The following is a 20,608-nucleotide window of genomic DNA, read 5'->3' as shown; positions in this document are numbered from 1 at the left end:
ACGAGTGAAAATGGCGGCAACGCGCGGCTGCTTATATAGAATCCGAATCTCGCGAGAATCCGACAGCGGGATGATGACGTTCGAGCGCGCTCGGGTTAACCGAGCCATACGGGAGAATCCGAGTATGCCTCGGACCCGTGTAAAACGGGTGAAGTTCGGGGGGGTTCGGTTTCCGAGGAACCGAACCCGCTCATCACTAATAAATATATATATATATATATATATATATAAAAACGGATGTATGTGTGTAAAAATCCAGTTTTCGGACACTCCCGATGCCGTTTCAGTCCAAGTTCATCAGCATGGGGGGTGAGAAGGGGTGAAAAATAAAATGTCCAACATGCCCGACAGTGTCATATCCATAGTTTTCAGAGTCGCTAAGCTGATTGTATGTATGTTCCAGCATAACTCTGGAATGCCCGGAGAAACGTACACCAAACTTGGTACACATATGACTTACAATCTGGGAAAAAATACTGTGGGGGGTAAGACACCCCTAGCACCCCTAGGGGTGGGGGTGGGAAGGGGGTGACATGTAAAAATCCATAGTTGTTGGGGTCGCTGAGATGAATAGTGAAACTCCCGATGCCATTTCTGTCCAAGTTCAGCCCCCATCAGCATGGGGGGTGAGAAGGGTTGAAAAATAAAATATCCCAGTGATCTTAAGTATTGTCCAAAAATCTGATGAGTGCCGCCGTCCTTGGGATGATATATATATATATATATATACACACACACACACACACACACACACACACACACACACACACACACACTATAGATGGATAGAGAGATTTCTGTTGTCACAGAAACAGCATAGCACAAAGCAAGAACAAAAATGTATTTCATTTGCATTGTGGTGTGCTGGTTATTTCTGTGACGACAGCTATTACTTTATACAACATTCATTACTAAGAAGACACCACTAGTGTAAAGACATTTGGGAGTATGCAATACCTGCCCTGTATTATGTGTACATATAGAACTGAGATGATTGCAGTAAATGCCCCAAACCACTTGGTGTAGTGACTCCTCAGCACTAACATGTAATTTCCCACATGTGTCACTGTGTAATATCAGTGGGAAGATGATGGTGTGGGGTATAGGGCAGAGAACTGATACACAGCCATCACCAACTGCCGCCCGCATGCCACGGCACTATTACTGGCATTTATTCAGTTGAAGCTGGTGCTGACACATGAGAAAAGCCTCTGGAAGAGCAAACTAGTCTGTACTCTGTACCTAGTGAATACTTCCCACAAGTGACCGGATCAGAGCGCACAACCAGATCTGTGTTGTGTGTGTGTGATTTTATTTTCTCAACTTTTGTGCACCTACTGTTTACTGTGAACTACATCAGCAGCAGCAGCAATGAGCCAGAGGGAATTAGCCCAACTGATTGGACAGGGTCCAATCCAGAACATCATTGGGACGTGGCTAAGATCAGGACATCTCAGACCATTAACAAGGGCAACCTCACGAAGACCAACCTCAGGAAGACCAACCTCAGGAAGGGAACCATCGGAGGACAAATCCCAGGAACAGCAGGAAGTGGACCAATGCCAGCCTATATGAACTCACCGGACAGAGTACTTACCGTCGCACTGGAAATTGCCATGAACATCTACCTTACATGCCTACCCACCATTAGAAGACGCACTGTTGGAGAAGGAGAAGCCGGAGAGACCTGTACCATCTGTCACTCACAGTTTGAGATGGGAGAGGAAATAGCAGTGACATTCTGCCACCATGTCTTCCATTTACCATGCTTGATTCAATGTCTTGAATCTGATACCATTTGCCCCCTGTGCCGTGCACAGTGCTACGACTTCAACGCAATCTACCAGTCTCTAGGATAGAGATAAAACAACAATCCAAGCAGCTACTACTCTACAGGCTATGGCAGCATGAAAACAACGTGACTGGCGTCAATGAGGGACGAGACCGGTAAATCTCTTTTAGGTGATTCATACAGTATCTCTGTTCCTGGAGCCGGGAGGTCTCTTGCTTCTGAAATCGTTGGACAGGGAAGTACAATGTATTTTTTTTACTGCATCCTTTGAATATTGTTGGTTTGCTATATATTTTTTTAATTCCTTCTCTACCCCTTCAATCTCTTCTTTGAGTCCTGTTGGTCTATGCCCTCTTGGCCTTTCTCCTTTTTTTACTTTTATTTCTTTCATTTTCTCTTCAGCTGTCTGTCTCATTTGTTGTGTGCGATTTTGTCCGACCCCAGACTGGTCTGCTGGCTTTCCGGCCAGGTATCTGACCGACATGAGGATTCTCCCAGTCTTGGCTACACCCTCCCAATAATCAATAATAATCTTTACACTTTTACTGTGCTTCTCTTTTTCTTTTGTAGGTGAATTTTTTTTGTGGTTTTAAAAATGAACAGAAAGAAGCTGGGGATTAGGGCTACTGGCGACACCCCAAAAAAAAATGACACTGGGCAGCCACCTCATGGGTGTGTTGGAAGAGCTGCTAAGCAGCTAATTATTTTTAAAATGTGGACTGTTACATCCAACTCATTGATAACTTAATGCCTTAGACCCAGGCAACGGCGGTATTTCAGCTAGTATATAAAAATACTTTTTTGAAAAGTAGAAGAAAGGCGATAGATAAATGAAAGTCTCAGGCAGGTTTGTTTATTGACAGTTATCGCTTCCCTTAAGCCTTCCCGCTTTTCTGCCCTAGAGCCTTCTTTAGGTCCATGTAAATAAAGTTTCTTGCATGCCACCTGCCTGGGAAAATCAGAGGACATTGGTCAGCATCACTCCCATACTCCGTACTAGTTGTAGTGCTAGAGTGTCACCCCAACTGCCACGTTACACATGTACTGGTGACTGTGGTCTACTTACTATGCCTTGGATTGAGATAATGTGGACGGAGATAAAGTACCAGCCAACCAGCTCCTAACTGTCATTTTTCAAACTCAGCCTGTAATATGGCAGTTAGGAGCTGATTAGCTGATTAGGTGTAAAAACTGCATTTATGCGCATGCGTATGGGCCGCAATGAGCACGCGCATCATACAGGTACAAAGCCCGTTGTGGTTGTGCACAGGTTCTAGCAAAGTTTTTCTTCGCACTGACGGCCGCAAGAAGATTGACAGAAAGGGGGCGTTTCTGGGTGTCAACTGACCATTTTCAGGGAGTGCTAGCAAAAACGCAGGCATGTCTGGAAAAACGCAGGCGTGGCTGGGCGTTTGCTGGGCCGGTGTATGACGTCAAATCCGGACACGAATAGGCTGAAGTGATCGCAAGCGCTGAGTAGGTTCAGAGCTACTCTGAAACTGCACAAACTGTTTTTGCAGAGCTCGGCTGCACAAGCGTTCGCACTTCTGCTAAAATACACTCCCCAGTGGGTGGCGGCATAGCGTTTGCACGGCTGCTAAAACTAGCTAGCGTGTGATCAACTCGGAATGACCCCCATTATCTCCATCCAAGGCTTAGCAAATAGACCCTATAATAGCATAGTCATGCACATAACAAAACAAAGAAACAAACCGACTGCACATTGTAATTTCTGTTTCACTGTTTAGTTTTTGTAGAAAAGTGACCTGAAATTTGAATGCACTAAGATACATTTAGCAATCACATTTTATTTCATGTGTCCACATTTTATTAGTTTTCATCTACAGACAGTGTTGGAGTCTAATTCCAACTTTGGTTATGGTCTCACCCAGGGCTACGACTTGCTGTTTAATAGCTGATGTGTTGCCAGCCTCAGGTGTTAACGTCTAAAAAAAATGTTTTCCCAAATTACTTGCTAATAATCAAAACGAATATTCCTAATCAAGGTCATTAAAGATGGTGTACTCATTTGGGATTTTGCACAAAACCTTTCTCTCTGTCACTTGAATTGCAGGGTCCACAAGAAACAGATTAAAAAATATTGAATTCTCAAGACATGACACCTAGATAATTTGAGGGTGTGGAGCTGTGTCAGCAAGACTGTGACCTCTCTTTCTATGCCAGGAAAATACAAGGGGCCAGATGTAATGGCTTGTGAGACGGTCGGAGCTCCGAGACTTTGGACGAACTCATACGTTTTTTTAAAGCAGCAAACGTTTACAAGGCAAAACCTGGATGGTTTTGCCTTGTAAACGTTTGCTGCTTTAAAAAAATGTATGCATTCGGCCGGAGTCTCGGAGTTCCGGCTGTCTCGCAAGCCATTACATCCGGCATATGATATGCCACCATACCAGTGAGAGAGGCCATATGTGTATGTTTTCTAAGCACTATATGAAATGACAATTTGGGTGTTTGTATCATCGTAACAACAGGAACTCTACAATTCTGTTAGCCATCTGGAGAAGAAGAGAAGTTTGTTAGGCACTCAATCATAGGTGTTGGAACAGGGGGGCGAGCCCCAAATATTTGAGAGGTGCTAGTACTGGGTCAAGAGGAGCAGTGCGGCTGCCATCTACAGTTAATACGGGCAGTGTCAGTAGGGAGATAATACCCTTTCTAGGCCGCTCCATCTCCTCCCTCCCCACATCCCTTCTCCGCCTACCTCAAGGGCCCTCCTGCACCTAGCGCCAGCCCCTACAGTGTGTGGCTAACTACTGTGGGCTGGCTCCTCCACTGGGACCCTGCGCCCTTCTCACTTCCCACTTCATATGTTGCTCACCTCTTCCCCCTCCCACCTTTGTCCTCCCCTTTGTCAGCTCCCCTTTTTCCTCCCACCCCCTTACCTCCCCCATTTCTAACTGGGTTCAGATGAAAATGTACCCATGATCCACAGGTTTGCATGGTTGTGTAAAATCGGGTCGCACGCGAGTGCAGCTAATCGCAGGTAAGGTGACGGCAGCCTCATCTGTAGACAGATAGATAAATAGATAGATAGAGAGATAAATAGATACTGTAGATATCTCTCTTATCAGGTAGGTGGTGTGGTGCCACTGAGGGGGTGACATTCAGTGATTTAGCGACGTCAAAATGAAATTATATCTTGCCCCTCCCAACCAAAGAGGTTGTGGCGCCCATACACTCAGTAGTATTACTATTTGAAATTCTACAGGCAAAAACATTGATAATAATCTGCAACTCTGAAAACCCGCAGTTTAATAAAACCCCAAGATTAAAACTGTTATCTGACATCTCAGAATTTTTCTGCAACCTTTTCATAAATAGTAGATTTGATGTTTACGGAGATTGTGATCTCTTCCCACTGTCTTGTTTTGGTTTTGTCTATATCCCATGGAACTGTATTTACTTACAGGGCTGTAACAAGGTGAATATGCGCTTCACCCCCCCATGTGACATCATGACACCACAATGAAGGGGCAGGGCTGCTGGGACCAAAGAGATGCTGAGCTCCTGAGGCATCCTAAGGATGCTCCGCTCTGGGCGGCCCTGTCGTAGCTTGTCATCGCAACCATGGGGAAGCTAAGCACCAGGAGCGTCCTGAGAAAGGCTTCAGGGTGTCATTCCAAATATAGGTGCCCTAGGTAACTGCCCCGCTCACCAACCAGTAGTTATGGCCATGTATAGACAGAACTATCATTGGTTGAACAAATCAGTGTATTTAGAAAACTGTTTTTGTGGTTGTAGTTCCATATAAACCATGGATCCAAAAGAAAAGCAATACAGCAAAGTGTAAGTGGAAAAGCATGTGCCCTGGAACCAAAAACAAAGAACAGGGGCCCCTAAAATTATAGTATTAGTCCCTCAGAAACAGTTAAAGGTACTCCAGCCTGTTACATTAAGCTCAGAATAATAGTTCAGTGTCTTTGTAGAGAATGGAGTATTACACAGTCAATGTATTTGACCTCCCCTTTAGGAAATACTGGAGGGGAGGTCCTGGGTACTACTAGTACAGGAATATCATCATTAAGTCAGTCCTCCTCCTGCAGAGCTGGATTAAGGCTTTGGGGGGCCTTGAGCACTTAAGTCTGGGGGGGGGGGGAGAACTAATATGGAAAACTTGGGACCTAGGGATCATGCACAAGCCTTGGGTATGCGCACATGAAAATGGTACATAGCTACACATAACACCCCCATTTTATTTCATGCTGAGAGCATGCACATTGTTTCCCTAGCTGCTGGCCTGCCCTTCCTACCTTTCCTCCAGCCCAGGGCGGGGCAGTACCCAAAAACCTTTATCCCCTCAAAATCATGATGTTTGTGGGTATGCATACAATACATACATAGTCATAAATATATACTGTCAAATACATATACACATATGTGCAGTCACACACATATATAATACATAGATACATACATACATATATAATACATAGATACATACATACATACTGTCACACACATATAGACATATATTACCATATACTGTATACAGTCACACACATACTGTATACATAGAGTAACATGCATATACAGTAACACACTATACATAAATAAATACACACTGTCACTCACATATACACATACATACAGACACACATATCAAAATATATACATAAAGACAGACAATATAGTGTTCCCCCACCCTCGTACCTTACACTAGTCTGGTACACTGTCTGCAGCTGCTCCTCCCCTCCTCTCTCTCATGCTGCAGACACTGACTGTACAGTGTGGTGTTGCACCGCTCCCCTGTATGGAATCCACCCTCCCTATCCATTTTCATTTCTACAGCATGCAGTATACTTCAGTACTGCTGTTGCAAAATAAAAATTAACCCCATCTGGGGGGCACCTGTGTGAGGGGAAGCCAAGGCATTTACTTCATGTGGCAACCAACTATGTGGACCTGCCCACTTGACTAGAGAAGTGGGTTTGATGTGGGAGGGTGGCAACTCTTCCTGGTGTCTGGGAGTACTCCCCAAAATTCAAAAGTCTCCTTGAGTATTTGGAATATATGAAAAATGTTAAGGTAGCATCTGGAATAAAATGACACACATTAAAGGGTAAATTTACAGCAATAAGGGCAATACATGTTTTAAAAGGTTAAGAAACCCTGATATAAAACATTGTGAAGGAACAAGTGGAACATTTCTTTCAGCAAACCGCTAATAAAGCAAACAAAATTCTAAAGGGATCAGTACGAGATCTCCCGACAGCCACGAGGGGACACGCTGCGCTCGCCACGCTTCAGGCCCGGTGGCGACCGAATTCCCCTCCGAGTGGTGGCGTGGGCCACCACCCAAGAGGGGTAACCAGCGGTATTTCAGCTGGTGCCGGGATTCCGGCATTGGAGTCCTGACCGCCGGGATCCCAACAGGCGGTCAATTGACTGCCTCCCATTCTAAATGCTAAATAATTTGCTGTGAGTTATTTAAACAAGCAATGTTCATACAGAATATTCCATATGGAAACTAATTAAAAAAAAAAACAATACAGAAGGATACAAATGGCTAATGTATGCATAAATATAGCAGGTACCTAAGTCATCTGTCTTCTTTCCATGCCAGTGATGTTTATTGTGTTTATCCAATATCCCTTTTTCATTTACTTCTGCAGTGTAGCAATCCTGCATCAAGCTCTGCTGTTTTATGGGCACCCCTGCAGGAGAAGTGAGTACAGGTTGAGTATCCTATATCCAAAATGCTTGGGACCAGAAGTATTTTGGATATCGGATTTTTCCGTATTTTGGAATAATTGCATACCATAATGATATATCATGGCGATGGGACCTTAGTCTAAGCACAGAATGCATTTATGGTTCATACACACCTTATACACACAGCCTGAAGGTAATTTTAGCCAATATTTTTAATAACTTTGTGCATTAAACAAAGTTTTTGTACTTTGAGCCATCAGAGAACAAAGGTTTCACTATCTCAATCTAACTCAATAAATTCCGTATTTCGGAATATTCTGTATTTTGGAATATTTGGATATGGGATACTGAACCTGTAATAAGAAACATTATTATATGGATGAGATAAACAAATGTCAGGAGTGACAAGAGGCATGAAGAGGAAGTCAGACTAGAATGTTGACAAATGATTTAGGACAGGAGTGGGCAATTATTTCACCTGGGGGGGCCACATAACACTTTTCAGTTCCAAGCCAGGTCAGACTGAGACGGACACCTTTTCCACAAGGGCACCAACCCGGGTGCAGTGTCTTCTGGACGGCACTTGGAGATGAAGTCATCTCCAAGCATCAGGAAAACCGGCAGATCGGGACCCTCGGGGCATGGCCTTGGTCCCTTTAGGCCACGTCCCCAATTTGATGCTCCCCACCGTCACGCTGGGGGCAAGCCCAGCACTCTGGAAGCTCCTGGGCTGCCCTCAGCCTCCGGCACACACTTTCCTGGCCAGTGCTGCTGTCTGCATAGCAGGACAGACAGCATGCGATGTCCCTCAACCTCCCGATCGCCCGTGGGACACTGCGGTCAGGGAGGAATGGGCTCTAACATGCTGTAAAAGGGTCCCAGGTGGGATGACCCAGGTAACCCGTTTACACTACACCCTTACCAGGAACATTCTCGGGTCCAACCCAGGTAGCTACCCAGGTAGGATTGACCCGTGTTTTTTTTAGAGGGAGCCGTTTCCACTACCCAAAAACCCGGGTCAATGTGCACCCCCATGCAAAAACCCAGGTTTTTTGAGCTACTGGAAAAGGGGTATCACTAATATGGTAGATTTAATGGCTGGGTGAAAAAATCTTTCTACGGCCTTAGTAACTCAATGCTGATCTGCTTGTGAACGTCCGGGGCAGTCAAATCATCCATGTGGCTCATGCCTCTGATTGGGGGAACCAAGAGTGTGCACATGCCTCCGACTGTGCATGGCTGTTGGCAGAGCCTCAGTGACAGCCATGCTGCACCACAGAACTGCCTGTGTAATGGGGGAGCTGGCAGGGCCGGCGCTACCACTAGGCAGCTTTAGGCAGCTGCCTATGGGCGCCGGCACTTTAAGGGCGGTGCTGAGTTAAAAAAAAAAAAATGTAAGGCCACCGCGTCCCGGCTCACCAGTGTCTTTCCTCTTGCTCCTTCACTGCTGCGCCTGCGTCGCTTACTCCCCCTCCCTTATCATACCCGCCCCGATGTCCGGGGGTGGCACATTCACCCAGGGAGGAAAGGCACATCCGACACCGCCCGCCCCCGCTATTGCCGCCCGTTACTATAGCGCCGCACCGCGCTGGCGCACTATGCTGCCTCCGTCATGTGTGTGCTGGTGCTGGGAGCCGGGAGCGTGACCGCAGTGACAGCGTCACGCTCCCGGAGCTGTACACAGGCAAGCGGGCTCGGCTCCTCTTCACTTCACAGGGATAGGCAGAGTTGCGCAGCGGCTGATCCTGGAGTTCAGGACAGTATAAGTCTGAAGAGTCTGTCCTGGACTCCTGGATCAGCCGCTGCGCAACTCTGCCTATCCCGTTAATCTCCCGCATTGCCTCCTCCTGCCTTCTGCGTCTCCTCCCGCTTATTTTATATCCCCCCCCATGGCCGCATAATGTTTTGCTGGGCTGCGGGGTCCAGAAGCATTTGAGCACTGCAAATACCGGATCGCCCAGCATGTGACACCACAGAGCTGCCTCCCCACCTGAAGGTACAGTCTGGATGTGTAACTGCTGTCCAGAGCACCTCTCCTCTGCTGAAATCTCTCCCCATTGCCTCTCTCCCTTGCGCTCTCTCCCCCCATATGCCTCTTTCTCCTCATGCCAAGCCCCCCTCCTCTCTCCCTCTTAATGCCCCATCTCTCTTCAGGCCTAGAATGTGAATTTCAGTTCACACTGTGTCCTACAAGGTGAATTTCGGCACATTCAGTGTGCTCTAATGTGAATGTCGGCTCATTCAGTGTGCTACAATGTGAATGTCGGCTCATTCAGTGTGCTATAATGTGAATGTCGGCTCATTCAGTGTGCTACAATGTGAATGTCGGCTCATTCAGTGTGCTATAATGTGAATTTCGGCTCATTCAGTGTGCTACAAGGTGAATTTCGGCTCATTCAGTGTTCTATAATGTGAATGTCGGCTCATTCAGTGTGCTACAATGTGAATGTCGGCTCATTCAGTGTGCTATAATGTGAATTTCGGCTCATTCAGTGTGCTATAATGTGAATGTCGGCTCATTCAGTGTGCTATAATGTGAATGTCGGCTCATTCAGTGTGCTATAATGTGAATGTCGGCTCATTCAGTGTGCTATAATGTGAATGTCGGCTCATTCAGTGTGCTATAATGTGAATGTCGGCTCATTCAGTGTGCTACAATGTGAATGTCGGCTCATTCAGTGTGCTACAATGTGAATTTCGGCTCATTCAGTGTGCGACAAGGTGAATTTCGGCTCATTCAGTGTTCTACAATGTGAATGTCGGCTCATTCAGTGTGCTACAATGTGAATTTCGGCTCATTCAGTGTTCTATAATGTGAATGTCGGCTCATTCAGTGTGCTACAAGGTGAATTTCGGCTCATTCAGTGTGCTACAATGTGAATTTCGGCTCATTCAGTGTGCTATAATGTGAATGTCGGCTCATTCAGTGTGCTACAATGTGAATGCCGGCTCATTCAGTGTGCTACAATGTGAATGTCGGCTCATTCAGTGTGCTATAATGTGAATGTCGGCTCATTCAGTGTGCTACAATGTGAATGTCGGCACATTCAGTGTGCTACAAGGTGAATTTTGGCTCAGTCAGTGTGCTACAATGTGAATTTCGGCTCATTCAGTGTGCTACAATGTGAATTTCGGCTCATTCAGTGTGCTATAATGTGAATGTCGGCTCATTCAGTGTGCTATAATGTGAATGTCGGCTCATTCAGTGTGCTACAATGTGAATGTCGGCTCATTCAGTGTGCTACAAGGTGAATTTTGGCTCAGTCAGTGTGCTACAATGTGAATTTCGGCTCATTCAGTGTGCTACAATGTGAATTTCGGCTCATTCAGTGTGCTATAATGTGAATGTCGGCTCATTCAGTGTGCTATAATGTGAATGTCGGCTCATTCAGTCTGCTACAATGTGAATGTCGGCTCATTCAGTGTGCTACAAGGTGAATTTCGGTTCATTCAGTGTGCTACAATGTGAATGTCGGCTCATTCAGTGTGCTACAATGTGAATGTCGGCTCATTCAGTGTGCTACAAGGTGAATTTCGGCTCATTCAGTGTGCTACAATGTGAATTTTGGCTCATTCAGTGTGCTACAAGGTGAATTTCGGTTCATTCAGTGTGCTATAATGTGAATGTCGGCTCATTCAGTGTGCTACAATGTGAATGTCGGCTCATTCAGTGTGCTACAAGGTGAATTTCGGCTCATTCAGTGTGCTACAATGTGAATGTCGGCTCATTCAGTGTGCTACAAGGTGAATTTTGGCTCATTCAGTGTGCTACAAGGTGAATTTCGGTTCATTCAGTGTGCTACAATGTGAATGTCGGCTCATTCAGTGTGCTACAATGTGAATTTCGGCTCATTCAGTGTGCTATAATGTGAATGTCGGCTCATTCAGTGTGCTACAATGTGAATGTCGGCTCATTCAGTGTGCTACAAGGTGAATTTTGGCTCAGTCAGTGTGCTACAATGTGAATTTCGGCTCATTCAGTGTGCTACAATGTGAATTTCGGCTCATTCAGTGTGCTACAATGTGAATTTCGGCTCATTCAGTGTGCTACAATGTGAATTTTGGCTCATTCAGTGTGCTACAAGGTGAATTTCGGCTCATTCAGTGTGCTACAATGTGAATTTTGGCTCATTCAGTGTGCTACAAGGTGAATTTCGGCTCATTCAGTGTGCTACAATGTGAATTTTGGCTCATTCAGTGTGCTACAAGGTGAATGTCGGCTCATTCAGTGTGCTACAAGGTGAATGTCTGCTCATTCAGTGTGTTACAAGGTGAAAGGGGCACCAGTACTAGAGAGTATAAGGGGTATTACTACACCGAGGGACATGCCCCCTGTTTAGTGGCCACGGCCCCTCTTCCGGAGCGCGCGCGCATGATTTTAACCTTTGCTTTTTGGGGGGGGGGGGGGGGGGGGCATTAATGATATTGCCCTGGGCTCCAAAATCCCTAGTTACGCCTCTGATATATATATATATATATATATATATATATATATATATATAATTATTTTTTTATTTTTTTTTGGGGGGGGGGGGGGTTGCTGATGATTTGCCTAGGGTGCTGGGAAACCTTGCACCGGCCCTGGGAGCTGGGAGCATACAGCTGCAAGCTGCTTTTCCCAGTGGCGGCTGTGGTTCCTAGGCAGGGCCATCTTAAAGTATAGGCAAACTGGGCAGCTGCCCATGGCCCCACAATTCTAGGGGTGAGTTGTGCTGGGGGTGGGGGGCATCTGCCCCCCTGGGCTGGTGCCTCAGCTCCATCGGAGGCAGGTAGAGAATGCTTCCTGGCCACTCTGATTGTGAGTTACACATTCTCTACCTGCCTCCCAGCCTGCAGCCAGACTGTGAATGGTTGTCAGCATGCTGATTGGTGGATGGCTAGAGCTAGCCATCAATCAGAGTGCAGCAATCTCTACCTATCTCCCAGCCTTGCAGTTAAACAAGGAATGGCTGTCAGCATGCTGATTGCAACATGACTGAAGCTATCCACCAATCAGAGTGATGACAGCCATTCCCTGTATGGAATCATGTGGAGAGATGGCGCAGGACCGCAGGAGGGGTAAGATGATTTTTGTTGTTGTTTTCATTTATTCCTATGAATGGATGGACAGTGGCTCAAGTGCTTTTTTTTCATCCAGGGTCTGCATTGCTGTTTAGATGGCCCTGTTCCTAGATAGCATAATGACAAGCAGCTGGTCTGTGTGGGTCTGCAATTTGGGACCGTCCATTCCCTACCTGATTACTCAGCATCTGGGCATCTGTTCGTATTACCAATAATACCCATACTCAGGGGCGTTACTTTCTACAGAGGAGGGGGCCCGTGTACACCTCCGAGTGGGACCCCTCCTCGGCACGTCGCTGTAGACTCCAGCATTGTGCCGGAGTCTACTGCGCATGCGCAGGTCTCTGGAAACATGGCGCCCGCCATGACCCGGAGACCAATTTGGCTAACGCGCATGCGCGGTGGCCATTTTGGCTGCGATTTCCGGCGCAATCACAGCTCCCGACGCTGGACTCCGGAAAGGTAAGTATTAAAATGGGTGCAATGAGTGCGGTGTGGGCCCCCTCTGGACTTAGGGGACCGTGTGCACTGCACCCATTGCACCCATTATAGAAACGCCAATGCCCATACTCCTAAATAGTACTGTGAAAAGGTAGCTGTCCTAAGCCCCACACTGTTATTGAAATATCACCTTCCAAAGAGATGGAAGTGACATTGAGGTTAAACCTATTATTTTACTACTGCCTCATCTTAGTCTCATTTATGTATCAAAATAAATAATAAGTATATTGTTCTACTATATGTGTCACTTTTCTGGGTGCAGCTTGGCATATGCCTAAATAGAAGCTTCACCGCAGAAATGCAACGTAAAGGCACAAAAGACACACAAACTACCACTAAAGATGGAGCAAAATTCAAGACCTTTCCAGAGTGAATATGATGGTGTGCCTCTCCGAACAACAAGGAGCACACTCTACCTCTTTATATCATTTTTGCATAATGTTCACAAAAGAATATCTGGAAGTAACCGGGTTTGGGGGTGAAACTATTAAAAAAACTGATAGATAGATAGATAGATAGATAGATAGATAGATAGATAGATAGATAGATAGATAGATAGATAGATATGTAAATATATAGGGGTGAATTTACTAAGGTGGAAGGTTTTTTTTAGAACCGGTGATGTTGCTCATAGCAACGAATCAAGCAAGATGCTTCTAGAAGATAATAGATATAATCTGATTGGCAACATCACCAGTTCTAAAAAAAACTCCCATCTTAGTAAATTTACCCCATATTATTGAAAAAATAATTCAAAAGGGACTTTAAAATAAAATAAGGTTCAGAAACCTTGTTCCTGATTATGGGGGTAATTCCGAGTTGATCACAGCAGGAATTTTGTTAGCAGTTGGGCAAAACCATGTGCGCTGCAGGGGAGGCAGATTTAACATGTGCAGAGAGAGTTAGATTTGGGTGTGGTGTGTTCAATCTGCAAGCTAAATTGTAGCGCAAAAATAAAGCAGCCAGCATTGACTATATACCGTCCAGAGCTGGAGTGCAAATATGTGGTAGATTTTTTTCTCCTGACTTTAATGTGTCACTGTGGGGCTGTTCAACTCCTAACAACACTATGACATTTGTCACCAACCAAATGCTAGAGTTACATTGACATTTTATACTCTCTCTGCAAATGTTATATCTGCCTCCCCTGCAGTGCACATGGTTTTGCCCAACTGCTAACAAAGTTCCTGCTGCGATCAACTCAGAATTACCTCCAATGTCATATTCACTGAGAGATTCTGAGGGCCTAATTCAGACCTGATTGTAGCAGCAAATTTGTTAGCATACGGGCAAAACCATGTGCACTGCAGGGGGGCAGATATAACATGTGCAGAGAGAGTTAGATTTGGGTGGGGTGTGTTAAAACTGAAATTTAAATTGTAGCGCAAAAATAAAGCAGCCAGTATTTACCCTGCAGAGAAACAATATAACCCACCCAAATCTAACTCTCTCTGCACATGTTATATCTAACCCAGTGCACATGGTTTTGCCCATTAGCTAACAAATTTGCTGCTATGATCAGGTCTGAATTAGGCCCTGAGTTCCTGTTTGTTCCTGCTAATAAATAGCACCGGGCAAACCTATGATGTATTTATTATGGGTGATAGAACAAGACCTGGGAAAATATTACTACGTAGGCACTGTCCTAGTTCATAGTATGCCTTGTATGGACAGTCCTCTCTGGTCCCGGATTTCATGCCAAATCTGGGTATATGATAGTTTTGTGCGTAGCGTGTTCCCTCCTGTTCTTTCAGGCAGCTTCTCACCTATATAGGAAAGACACAAATGTTGCAGTCAATAAGCAGAGATGCTGAATACAGAAAGATTTCCTACACCCAGGATCTCACCTGCTCTGGAGAGATAAGCTTGCTAACCATGGAGCTACCATACTTGTGCCTGATGTTGGCTGGTACAAGGCTCCTGATTTCTTCTTGTATGTTTTCCAAAGGTTCTTGTGATATGTTAGTTCTGTTGCTCATAGTTTCACCATTTCTACTTTTATTGCCCCTGCTGTATGGATCTGCATTATTCCACTTTGTGGTGTCCATTCCTTTCTTCTACTTATCAGATTGCACTAAACCAGAGACCACTTATGAAAGGTGAAGACCGGAACCAGAAAACATCCTTATTAATGAAGGAATGCTAAGGATACAAAAGAATGTTCAGGTAAATCAGGTAAATTCTAGGTAAATGTTGATATTACAAAAAGTAGATACATCTTCAGAGGGGTTGCGTACGATATCTCGGAGCTCAGCATGCTAACGATCAGAATCCCAACAGCCGAATCCCGATATTCAAAATCCCGATGATTTTGGTAAGTATTGTAACCCTAACCCTAACCCTAACCCATCCCTCCTGCAGTCTAACCCAAAACCTAACCCCTACACCAGGGGTGGCCAACCAGTCAGTGACAAAGAGCCAAAAAACCTTGTTGGGTACGTCAAAGAGCAGACACCGAGCCGATGGTGCGCATGCAAAAATGGAATGTGGCCTAGTGCTTGCTGGACCACACCCCTGGTATAAAATACATTGAAAAAGCCAGAAGGACATAAAATAAAAAAATGTAAGCCAAATCCATTGAAAAAGCCACTTTCACATAATAAACTTCAGCTACCCCATGTGTCACTCCTGCTAGCACCCTCCTATGTCACTCCAGCCAGCTCTTCCATGTGTCACTCCTGCTGCCACCCTCCTATGTCACTCCAGCCAGCTCTCCCATGTGTCACTACTTCCAGCACCCTCCCGCGTCACTCCTGCTAGGACCCTCCTGTGTCTCTCCAGCCAGCTCTGCCATGTGTCACTCTAGCCCACCCTCATGTATCACTACAGCCCCCCCCCCCGGGCGGTTTCTGTATCTGTTGTGGTAACATGATTTAGTGTTGGGAGCCACATTTGAATAAAGAAAGAGCCACAAGCGGCTCAAGAGCCACGGGTTGGCCACCGCTGCCCTACACTTAACGTGGGGATGTTGAGCATCGATATTCCGCTGACGGTATGCTAACTGTCGCATGTTGGGTGCCAGGACATTGACTATATACCGTCCAGAGCTGGAGTGAAAATATGTGCTAGATTTTTTTCTCCTGACTTTAATGTGTCACTGTGGCGGCTGTTCAACTCCTAACAACACTATGACATTTGTCACCAACCAAATGCTAGAGTTACATTGACATTTTATAACTCTGCACTTTTCAAATCAGAAAAGCACAATGTCTTCAGGCTCCTATAGTGACATATAGGGCCTCATGGTCATCCCCATTCACTGACAGGTGAAATACATAAAAGACTGTCTTAAATATGAATCTTTAGTTCAAATGTTAATATAGAGCTAAACAAATTGGTTTCTTCTTTTAAATGTTGCCCCTTTAAAACATCGGACAGACTGGCCAGATGCCTGCAAGTCACAGGCTCTTACATTTACTCCTATGGGCTCGAGTTTGGCGGCCGTGTGGGATGCCGGACGAACTCTGATGTTTTTTTTAAAGGGGCAATCACTTACAAGGCGTGGTTTTGCTGTGTGATTGCCCATTTTTTTAAAAAGTCTGAGTTCGGCCGGCATCCCGCACGACCGTCAAACTCAGGCGTCATTGCTAGGAGTGGATTACAATTTTTACTAAATCTTTCGATGACTACAGTACAGTATGAACTATGAGACTGCAGACCTGTATTATACTATTTATTTTTCCGGTTCCTTGTGCTTTTCTTGTACACGTTCATTTTATTCTGATGATATTAAATCTGAAATGTCTTTTGCATAAAAAAAGACTCTTTTTGTGTAACGCCCCAAAATATTGAAGATAATAAGCTAATGGGATAAATGACTGGTCGCAGCATTTAGCAGATCTGAGCTGCTAATTGGTGCCAGATAATACATTATCACACCTCTGGGGACTAGCTATCATCATTTAATATAATGATACACTTTTATATTGAATAAAGAATCTTTGGTAAATGTATTCAAAACTATTTCAAGGAGTGGGGGGATGTTCTTGTGTTGGCAAGGCAACCCAGCTGCTACATCATTGTACAATTGTTATGTCTACATTTATGAATGTGTTAAAATGCCATTTTATATCAACAACAGATGTTAGCTATAAAAGCTTTTATTTAAAGGAAAATATTTTATACAAATAACTTTGTTTGTACAACCGTCCTTTAAATTATAATGGAGACTGAAAAATTCTTAATAAAATAAAATGGGCGAAATCTCAAGATCCAACCTACTTCTCAGTGTCTACAGTATGTAACAGGTACATTAATAATTTCAGCATGTAATAATATAATAGAATGCTAATAAAAAAAACAGTAGAGGGGTATGTATCCCGTTTTTTATCTCACCTGACGTTTTAGACTCCGGAGTACAGTAGATATCTGTAATCATCCAGGACACACATACAGTAAGTTACATAATTCTTATTATCTTGCCCGTGACACCCGTTGCTAAGCTGCTGACGTTGTTATAGCATAGGTGAAAAACAACGCGAAGGATGTGAGGATAATTTTCAGTGTTACCTCTAGGTGGCAGTGTCACAAAGCAATAGGAAGCACTGAAAATTATTCATGGGTGATCCATTACTATAATACTGTTCTGGGAATTAAAATGACGGCTACAGCATTTATTAAATGTTCAGTCACTTTTAATAAAACTTACTTTTCTTTCGGCAGCTATTTGGCAGACCCGGAAAATGTTAAAAGAGAATCAGTTTTCAAACTATAGTGACTTGCCCATTGGTTTGTAAATGTTTTACAGTAGAAAATGCATAGTTGCCAAAAGTTTATTTTTATTTTTAAGGGCAGTGTAGTTAGGCCTGTGCAGCTTTACACAGTTTTCACCAAAAACTCAGGGACAAAATGCACCCAAAGAAAAGATGGGCTGGATGATTCCACGTATGTTCCAGATTTATACCAGGAGAGAAGAATAATGTCATACCTCTCAACATTCAATATCAGGAAAAAATAATTTCTACACCCACTTGGAAATGTTGGCATTTGGGCATAACTTTGTTCCTGACCATGGCTGCGAATACGGACTGTGCTGCCAAAATTGGAACATTTGGAAAGATGGTGGAGTTTTGGTTTAAACTAAAGAGGGTGTTTCTTAAAATGGGGCATGGTTTGAGCAAATTGGGATTAGGTTGAAGTAACTTGGTCTTGATTTTCAATGTTTAAATGTTGGGAGGTATACACCAGACAGTCAAATATCCATCTGCTGCCTCGGTGATATACATTGAATAAATTGTAGTAAATTGAATTTATATATCCACGATGAGCAGCAATAGAAAATCAGTCCTTAATTATTTTCTATATTATCTTCTAACATTACTTACCTCCCACAAACTCTTGGACATCTTCTGCCTGCTCAGTCATGAAAAATGATGCAATCTTTGCTGTCTTAAAATTAGAAATGTGTGGTTTGTTTTCTTAGATATCCGAACTCATAGGAATTTAGGGGGTCTGAGCCAAAAGTAAGTCCAAGCTCAAATTCCTATAGGGGATCTGAGTCGAACCAAAACCTGATTCAGAGTTTTCCCTGATGCAGAACTCAGATTTAAAATCAGACTCTTGGGTTTTGTATTGTTTGTAAGTCCCTCCCTCATGATTTCAGGTTCCATTTCACACAGGGGAATGTGGGCAAAATTGACTGGAAATTAGAGATGTGCACCGGAAATTTTTCGGGTTTTGTGTTTTGGTTTTGGGTTCGGTTCCGTGGCCGTGTTTTGGGTTCGAACGCGTTTTGGCAAAACCTCACCGAATTTTTTTTGTCGGATTCGGGTGTGTTTTGGATTCGGGTGCTTTTTTCAAAAAACCCTAAAAAACAGCTTAAATCATAGAATTTGGGGGTCATTTTGATCCCAAAGTATTATTAACCTCAATAACCATAATTTCCACTAATTTTCAGTCTATTCTGAACACCTCACACCTCACAATATTATTTTTAGTCCTAAAATTTGCACCGAGGTCGCTGGATGACTAAGCTCAGCGACCCAAGTGGCCGACACAAACACCTGGCCCATCTAGGAGTGGCACTGCAGTGTCAGGCAGGATGGCCCTTCCAAAAAACACTCCCCAAACAGCACATGACGCAAAGAAAAAAAGAGGCGCAATGAGGTAGCTGTGTGACTAAGATAAGCGACCCTAGTGGCCGACACAAACACCTGGGCCATCTAGGAGTGGCACTGCAGTGTCACGCAGGATGGCCCTTCCAAAAAACACTCCCCAAACAGCACATGACGCAAAGAAAAATGAAAGAAAAAAGAGGTGCAAGATGGAATTGTCCTTGGGCCCTCCCACCCACCCTTATGTTGTATAAACAGGACATGCACACTTTAACCAACCCATCATTTCAGTGACAGGGTCTGCCACACGACTGTGACTGAAATGACGGGTTGGTTTGGACCCCCACCAAAAAAGAAGCAATTAATCTCTCCTTGCACAAACTGGCTCTACAGAGGCAAGATGTCCACCTCATCATCATCCTCCGGTTCATCATCGTGTACATCCCCCTCCTCACAGATTATCAATTCGTCCCCACTGGAATCCACCATCACAGCTCCCTGTGTACTTTGTGGAGGCAATTGCTGCTGGTGAATGTCTCCATGGAGGAATTGATTATAATTCATTTTAATGAACATCATCTTCTCCACATTTTCTGGAAGTAACCTCGTACGCCGATTGCTGACAAGGTGAGCGGCGGCACTAAACACTAGAGATGAGCGGGTTCGGTTTCTCGGAATCCGAACCTGCCGAACTTCAGCTTTTTTTACACGGGGCCGAGCAGGCTCGGATCCTCCCGCCTTGCTCGGTTAACCCGAGTGCGCCCGAACGTCATCATCCCGCTGTCGGATTCTCGCGAGGCTCGGATTCTATCGCGAGACTCGGATTCTATATAAGGAGCCGCGCGTCGCAGCCATTTTCACACGTGCATTGAGATTGATAGGGAGAGGACGTGGCTGGCGTCCTCTCCGTTTAGAGTGACTAGAGTACTAGAGAGAGACACAAATTTTGGGGAGCATATAGGAGGAGTACTACTTGCTGCTGATAGTGTGACCAGTGACACCAGTGCCACCAGTTTAATTAATCCGTTCTCTGCCTGAAAAAAAACGATACACAGTGTGACACAGTCACACATACCATATCTGTGCTCAGCCCAGTGTGCTGCATCATATGTAATACTGTATATCATTATCTGACTGCTGAGTGCTCACTGCAGTGCTCAGTGCTCACACAGCTTAATTATGGGGGAGACTGGGGAAGTGGGGAGCAGTTATAGCAGGAGTACATATTTTTAAGTACAGTGCACACTTTTGCTGCCAGAGTGCCACTGCCAGTGTGACTGACCAGTGACCACTGACCACCAGTATTGTGATTGTCTGCTGACCACCAGTATATTGTGATTGTCTGCCTGAAAAAGTTAAACACTCGTCGTGTGGTGTTTTTATAAACGCATTCTGCAGACAGTGTCCAGCAGGTCCGTCATTACATAATATATACCTGTCCGGCTGCAGTGCTAGTGTGATATATATATATATTTTAATTTTATCTCATTATCATCCAGTCTATATTAGCAGCAGATACAGTACGGTA

General features: G+C 44.6%; 1 protein-coding gene across 2 annotated transcripts in view; it reads right to left on the bottom strand.

The window, feature by feature from the left end:
- The window catches only part of CIMIP4 (ciliary microtubule inner protein 4), a 32,647-nt gene extending 15,115 nt beyond the window's left edge, over positions 1-17,532 (bottom strand). The window contains exons 1-5 of one of the 2 annotated variants that reach the window (XM_063940664.1): positions 17,363-17,524; positions 14,875-15,169; positions 14,643-14,793; positions 7,348-7,467; positions 2,624-2,741 (exon numbers count right to left, since the gene is read on the bottom strand). In XM_063940664.1, coding sequence (XP_063796734.1) covers positions 2,668-2,741; positions 7,348-7,467; positions 14,643-14,793; positions 14,875-15,075 — 546 coding nt within the window. In that variant the 5' untranslated portion in view covers positions 15,076-15,169; positions 17,363-17,524 and the 3' untranslated portion in view covers positions 2,624-2,667. Of the gene's footprint in view, positions 1-2,623; positions 2,742-7,347; positions 7,468-14,642; positions 14,794-14,874; positions 15,170-17,362 lie in introns of those variants that run through there. The other variant, XM_063940663.1, reaches the window with a different exon arrangement.
- Between the last annotated feature and the right edge of the window lie 3,076 nt (positions 17,533-20,608).

The sequence above is a fragment of the Pseudophryne corroboree genome, chromosome 9, assembly GCF_028390025.1.
Source record: "Pseudophryne corroboree isolate aPseCor3 chromosome 9, aPseCor3.hap2, whole genome shotgun sequence".
In the NCBI taxonomy this organism is placed as follows: domain Eukaryota; kingdom Metazoa; phylum Chordata; class Amphibia; order Anura; family Myobatrachidae; genus Pseudophryne; species Pseudophryne corroboree.
Note: the sequence above shows the minus strand (reverse complement) of the source record. Positions and strands in the feature narration are given on the sequence as shown.